Source organism: Priapulus caudatus, unplaced genomic scaffold, assembly GCF_000485595.1.
Source record: "Priapulus caudatus unplaced genomic scaffold, Priapulus_caudatus-5.0.1 Scaffold65, whole genome shotgun sequence".
In the NCBI taxonomy this organism is placed as follows: Eukaryota; Metazoa; Priapulida; class Priapulimorpha; order Priapulimorphida; family Priapulidae; genus Priapulus; species Priapulus caudatus.
In genome coordinates, this window is record NW_014577126.1 from 281,989 (window position 1) to 288,769 (window position 6,781).

Genomic DNA, 6,781 nt, shown 5'->3' on the forward strand with positions numbered 1-6,781 from the left:
AGGGGGTCCGGATCCCCCCCTTGCTCGCGCAGAAAACGCATCTAAGGGGGTCTAATTTCAAAAAATTTGTGGGGGAGGGCCCCCCAGACCCCCCCTTCGCGTGCTCGCAAGTTTGGGTTACGGTTAGACCCCCCCCCTTGGTACAAAACCTGTACACGCCCCTGTTACCTGGACCTGGGATAGTAGCTGTAGTTTAGAAGTATTGGCATCCTAATCTGAGGAACAACCAAAAACTCAACATTCAATTTTTTTTCTTAATTTTTTTCATTGGCGTCAGAAGTTGGAAGGGGCGCAATTTTAGCACTTGCCCCGGGCGCTGTTTTTCCTAGATACGCCTCTGATTAGAGGTCAGTCTGAACGTTGTAATTATAATTTATAAGTTGTTAACACCCTCAAGTGTGCCTACCTTTCCGCCGGGAAACAGCATCATCGACAAATGATGGTTTTATATGGATTGAATTTCAACACTTAATTTTTCGATTTTTCGATGAAAGTGGTTCAGCTTGTAGGCTACATCACTCATTTTTGGGCGATCCCCCTATTATTTGCAAGAATCTTCTTCTTCTTTACCTTTTCTTGCAAATGATGGGGGGGGGTGACCCCCCACCCCACCCATCATTTGCAAGACATTTGCAAGATGTTTCTTTTTCTTTCTTTTTTTCTTCTTCTTCTTCTTCTTTTCCTTTTTCTTTTTCTTTTCTTTTTCTTTTTCTTCTTCTTCTTTTCTTTTTCTTGCAAATGATAGGGGGGGCGACCGCTCCCCCCCCCTGCCCCCCTGCGTATAATGCAATTAGTTACTAAGCACGAAATACTTCCGTTTCAAAATCCTGACTGCAGGCTGTAACAACAAGCTAGAGACGGATTCGGAAGCTGCACACCTACGTGGTTAGTTACTTTGTCATATCTATGCACCATAACCTTCACACGGAGTAACGCACCAGCGGCTGTTGTCTGTAGTACGTGAACCTGACACTTAACACTTGGTAATGGAGGGAACGAAACGGATGCTGCTAGTCGCACGAATACTGCATAAGATTATCACAGGTTACCAAGGCCTGCTCTATCGACATAAAGGACTTGATGATAAATAAAGTACAGCCCCGCTCTGCATCAAGAAATCGGCGACCAATATACACGGCTTAGATATGAACCACTCTCGACTATGTGAAAAAACCGTGGGCGTGGTTTGAAAGAAATTACTACGAAACAGAGATGGCGACGTACAACTGAGTTGAAATTACGAACATTTGGGTCTTGGGTGTATTATATGTTCTTGCGAAAAAATACGTCATAACTTACAGATAACTAAGGCAATTCAATTTGAACACAAAGCCAATATTACAATTATACAACAATTTATTGTGTTGCAATAAAACAATACATGGCAAATTACAAAATCAATCTTCCTGCTTTATCCTGGCTTTCTCATCGGCAGTGCTTACATGGCCTTGGTTTTAATAATAATTCCTGACATGTTTAAAACGACACAACTTTCGCAATTCACACAGAATTGATAGGAGACAAACCACAGCTTTTATGCGAGACAAATTAATACGATTTTCATGCCTCAGCGGCATAACAAGCTGTAAATCACACATTCACATCGTACATTAGCAATGATGCGTAGCAATCGAAGGCCATTTTAAATCGATAAAAATTATTAGTTGTACTATTGCATATGTACTCGGACTCATGAGAAACGCTGACATTTACAGAAATATAATATAAATATAACTGATATACATCGCATTGAGCCAAGTATACAATTTATAACAACAAGAAAACCATGATAAACAGTCGAATATAAGCATTAAAATTGACCAATGAACCTGCGTCATGACCATGAGCATATGTATACTTATATAGTATAAATTTATATGTTTATGACATGATTTCTGTTAAAACACAGTTTAAATACTCATAAAATCTTTTCCCGGTCAAAGCAAAGGCGCTGGTTGCACGAATAAATTATATACATGACTGAGCTCACAAATCGAATACGAATGATGTTTAGCTTCTATTTCTACGCCTACCATCTCATCAACTATAGACGACGTAAACATCTAACATACAGATTATTGACATAATCTCACATGGACCGTGTAAACAACACCTTTCTATCTCAGCTGACTCTCTCATTCGCAAGTTGACCATCTCCCACTATTCTGTAAGTCTGTGCATATCCAAAAAGTAGACCACTATTGGCACACAAGACACCACGGGCCTTCATACGTCTATCTAATCTATCTACTTACTCAACAGCAGTCAGGGTAATACAGTAACACTTCAGCATACATACCAATCACATCATTATTCATTAAAAGACCACACGTATGCATCCATGGTCTCTTGCTCTAGAATGCTCTATAATGCTAGTGTTTCTGCACATTGACAGCACACGCGTATCTACGGCCGATTTTCTGATGGTACTACGATGCTGCTGTTTATGCATCGACCCGACTGCAAATACGAGGCAGTGCTGCACCACTTTCTATGTGTAGATCTGCCGATGAAGGTGCTTTTCTCAGAGCAATTGCTGTGGCTGGAGACGTTGGCAGCGTAGTCAGAATGTTTCCAATGGAGTAGCCATCACAGACTGCTACTCCATCGTACACGTCCGTGCACGAGGATGCTGTGCTCCTCGAATGAGATGTGCTTATAATATGTATATATATATATATATATATACTCTCCAGCTCTCTCACAACAATAAAAGTCAAATGTGATCTCAACCAAATGTCCGACCACAGACGGGATAGGTCCAGTATGCACAGCATCAGAAGCATACTCCGCAAACATCACTCATGGTAGTTTGTTAGAGGTTGTCCCGCACCCATGCACTGACACACAAAAATCTTTGTGTTCACCACACCAATCACGGAGTGTTGAACTTATGCCACTAGTGGATGCTACCATAGCAAAGATCCTTGCGTGAGCCAAAGCCACATGGAAGGCGTAATGGCACCACTCCGTCAGCATCCCACAGGTCAGGTTGCCTGTTCCTCGTGGCTGCAACATATCACAAGTTTGCTTCGCTCGCCTATCACTCGCATCGCGTGGGATCCCGCCTTCCCTTGTTCATGGCTGTCTCACAGGGAGAAAGCCCCACATTTGTTACAACATCAGCAGGTGTGGCGGAGCTGGGCACAGAAGTCTTATCGTGTCTAGGACGGAAGTTGCTGCACTTCGAGCAGCGCAGGATTGTTCTCTATGATGCGCACGAGGATGCTGTCAATGTAGGCATGCAACCGTCTGTTGATGTCCTCCTGCTCTTTCAACTTGTCTTGCAGCTGTGAGACAAAAAATCATAGTGAGACACAGAAAACCAACATTGCTTACAAAACTAGACTAGATCCAATGCACAGACATCCTGAAAACAGGACAATACATAGCAACACTAACCACATCGCTGAGAACATGATATATGCAAACAGGTATCTCTGCAAACAGGACAATACATGCCGACAATAAGCTTGCACATAGGAAGTGAATGATATATGCTAACACTATGCTTTTCCCTAAGAATAGAATAATATATGCTGATTAGGGTTGTAGCCAGGACAATTTTAGTGCCGGCTAACATCAGTGATTGTGGTATATGCATAAATTATTATAATGGGAACATGGTGCTTAGCCAGCTATACTGCATGTACTGTGCGCTGTATGATGTGATTAGATGATGAATTTACGCATAATTATTGTTGAGTTGTTTTTTAAATTAATTCTAAGTGTATCAGTTGTGATTATTTGTAGATTGCTCACTATTTTGAAGGTAATTTTACACAAACGCAATCATTTTTGTACCGGTCGGAAGGTTATTTAAATCTGTGTGCTGGTCAGCCAACACCAGACCACACCGACCGACGCCGACTGGCGGATACATGCTAACATTAATTACCTCGTCTCGAGATAGCTTGGCAAGCTCGGCTGCCAGCGACGGAGGGCTGGTGACACCAAGCAACTTGTGACCCTCCTCGAGGCCATGGTTGAGAAACTGCAGCTGTATGTCTTCATTGCTCTCCCTTAGGCTCTTGTTCTCCTGCGGAAATGACCCGTAAACGTCATCACGGGATAATAAATTAGAGATCGACGATGTGATCACCAATAATTACACTAAATTATTTCACAATCACGTGGATGAAGCTTACATTTTTCAGGTGCTTGACTTGAGCTTCAAGATCCATTATCCTCCTAGCTGCCTCCAGGTGGCTCCCTCTGAGCCCAGCCATCTTGGACGTGCGCAGTTCATCCAGTTCAGTTCTCATGTCTTCTACCAACTGCAGCAATGACGTACATGAAGTTGTAAATTTAACTAGAGATTATTACTAATTTACCGTGAGTCGTATAGACTGTCACACTACTATTTGGACATACAGGTTGGTATATATGGTTTGTACCTTGACATTCTTGTTAACATGGTCCCTAAATACCACGTAGTGGATTCCTTACAAATGAAAACAACAGAACACATTTTTCTGGTGCATCACTTTAAAGTGAAAGCTACACAAGTTGAAAACTATAATCCCTAGCAGTGTATACATGCACTCAATAGCATTTAACAAGTCATTCTTTTCTCAGAACAGATGGCACTGAAAAGAAATTTCCACACGAAACCCCGTCTTTTTCGCGACTAGCGCGTGCACACCTGCATGTGTGCCTGGTCGGATGCGTCGCGGTCACGTTGCTGCATGTGGCACCTCTCCTGCACGCGCTTGTGCTCCTCCTGCAAGTTGGATAGGTTGAACTCACACTCAGACAGCTGGTCGGCGAGCGTGTATTTCTCCTGCTTGACGCGGTCAAGCTGCTGGCGCAGCTGTGGCAAGCTGTCCTTCAGCTCACCATACTCATTCTCAAGGCTCTGTAACCTAGGCAACGAGTATAAGTGGTCAGCGACAATGAAAACAAGCGGTGAGCGATGACGCAAACGAGCGGTCAACGATGATACGAACGGGCAATCACCTATGACGTGAACGAGTGGTAAGCAGTAATTTGTCATTGGTACCAACCCTGGCGATCGTATTAAGGGTAGGATGGAGCGGTCTGCAACGGAAATAAATGCTGATGACTAAAAGACGTGATCAAACAAGATTACTCATCAGTAGTAACAACCCTGAGGATCGCGGAGGTGGTAGCTGTGCTCTCTTCGATAACAACATCTCGCAAAATCCTGTGGCAGAAAGGAAAAGAAGGGAGCAGCGTGAGGGAAGGGAATTGTACGAGGTTCTGGGGAGAGCGAAAGAGTCGTTGTGAATACGAATTTTTCCATGTATTAATTCGCGCCAGTTGTAGTTCGCGTGGTGCCGATAGCAAAAACGCGCGCAGAAATAATCTCCCCCTTGGTGGAGGGACACACTTTCTAATTGATATTATCAAGAGCGTATAAAGAAGGAGAGTGTACAACGGTGAAATGCTGAAACCATGTTGCAGTATTAGTCGAATTAAGAAACTTTGCCCGTTTTATTTTGACGATCTTTGCGGTATTATTGATCAGCTATCCTACCTTGCTAATATAAAACAAACCGCTTGTCCCTACGATGCTTCTACGCTGAGATAATGAGCGGTGAAAATCTGGTATTTTTGCTGAAAACCGACTCGATATCACTTTTTACTGCGACCCTCTCTCGCTTTGTGGCCAGTGTATAGCTTCCGGTTGCCGCTGTGCAGCGCCATGGTAGCGCTGACTCACGTTAGTACTATAGAGTTTACTATACATCCAGCATGAGGTGGGCACAGGTGGGGGTCATCACTATGGCAATCAATAACAGACGTCATTCATTCCATTTGTCAATCATTGACGGAAACACGCGAGGTTTCCCGAAGTTATCTCAAAGCGAGAGACAGTCGCAGTAAACAGTTATTTCGATTTCACCGCTCATTATCTCAGCGTAGGGGCATCGTAAGGACATGCGGTTTGTTTTATATTAACAAGGAAGGACAGCTGATCAATAATACTGCAAAGAATCATCAAAATAAAACGGGGAAAGTTTATTCATTCGACTAATACTGCAACATGGTTTCAGCATTTCACCGTTGTACGCTCTCCTTCTTTATACGCTCTTGATATTATCGGAGTGGCCGAGTGGCGAAAAGTTGAGAAAATAGAACATGTTCTAATCTCTCAACTAGTTGAGCACTCAACTTTTACGTTTACACTGCCGGCTTTCGGTCGATTAGTTGAAAAGTTAATCAACATCTCAACTTTTCAACAGAAAGTTGACAGTGTAAACCCAGCTTAAGATGCAGAGACATGGAGGAGTGTGTTATCACTGTGACCTTGTGACGGCCTGTTACTACTGCTGCGTATGCTGCCCGCGCTGCATACCTGTACTGCAGATTCTCAATCTCCTGGTTCTTCTCGCGCTCGATGCGGTGCACCTGGTCACGGAATCGACGCTCCTCCTCCGTGCACAGCTTCTCCCCCTTTATCTCGGCATCACGCACCTGCTCTTCCAGCATGTGCACCCTGGAGGGGAAGCCACAGCTTTAGCAGCACGAGGAAACACATCGTAGCACTGGTGCAATCCACGGAATCGTTATCAACAAGTTATAAGCAATCACTCGGATTTTGTGATCACCTGGCCATGACTGATTGACATGTTGTGGTCAGAGAAACCAACTACTAATGCTGTATGTCACATGGCAGAAGCCAGTCGTAAACAGGTAACGGTATGGTGGCGGCGGTGGTGGCGGCGGTTGTGGTGGTGGGTGGGTGGTTTGTGGGTGTGTGTGTGTGTGTGTGTGTGTGTCTGTGTGTGTGTGTGTGTGTGTGTGTGTGTGTGTG

At 43.9% G+C, this 6,781-nt stretch overlaps 1 protein-coding gene across 3 annotated transcripts in view; it reads right to left on the reverse strand.

Annotated features, from left to right (window-relative positions):
• Window positions 1-1,338: 1,338 nt before the first annotated feature.
• The window catches only part of LOC106821249 (rab11 family-interacting protein 4B-like), a 35,144-nt gene continuing 29,701 nt past the window's right edge, over window positions 1,339-6,781 (reverse strand). For all 3 annotated transcript variants that reach the window (XM_014825968.1, XM_014825967.1, XM_014825966.1), the window contains 5 exons: window positions 6,323-6,463; window positions 4,646-4,865; window positions 4,149-4,277; window positions 3,899-4,039; window positions 1,339-3,290 (listed from right to left, as the gene is read on the reverse strand). In XM_014825968.1, the coding sequence (XP_014681454.1) occupies window positions 3,165-3,290; window positions 3,899-4,039; window positions 4,149-4,277; window positions 4,646-4,865; window positions 6,323-6,463 (757 nt within the window). In that variant the 3' untranslated portion in view covers window positions 1,339-3,164. The remainder of the gene's footprint in view (window positions 3,291-3,898; window positions 4,040-4,148; window positions 4,278-4,645; window positions 4,866-6,322; window positions 6,464-6,781) is intronic.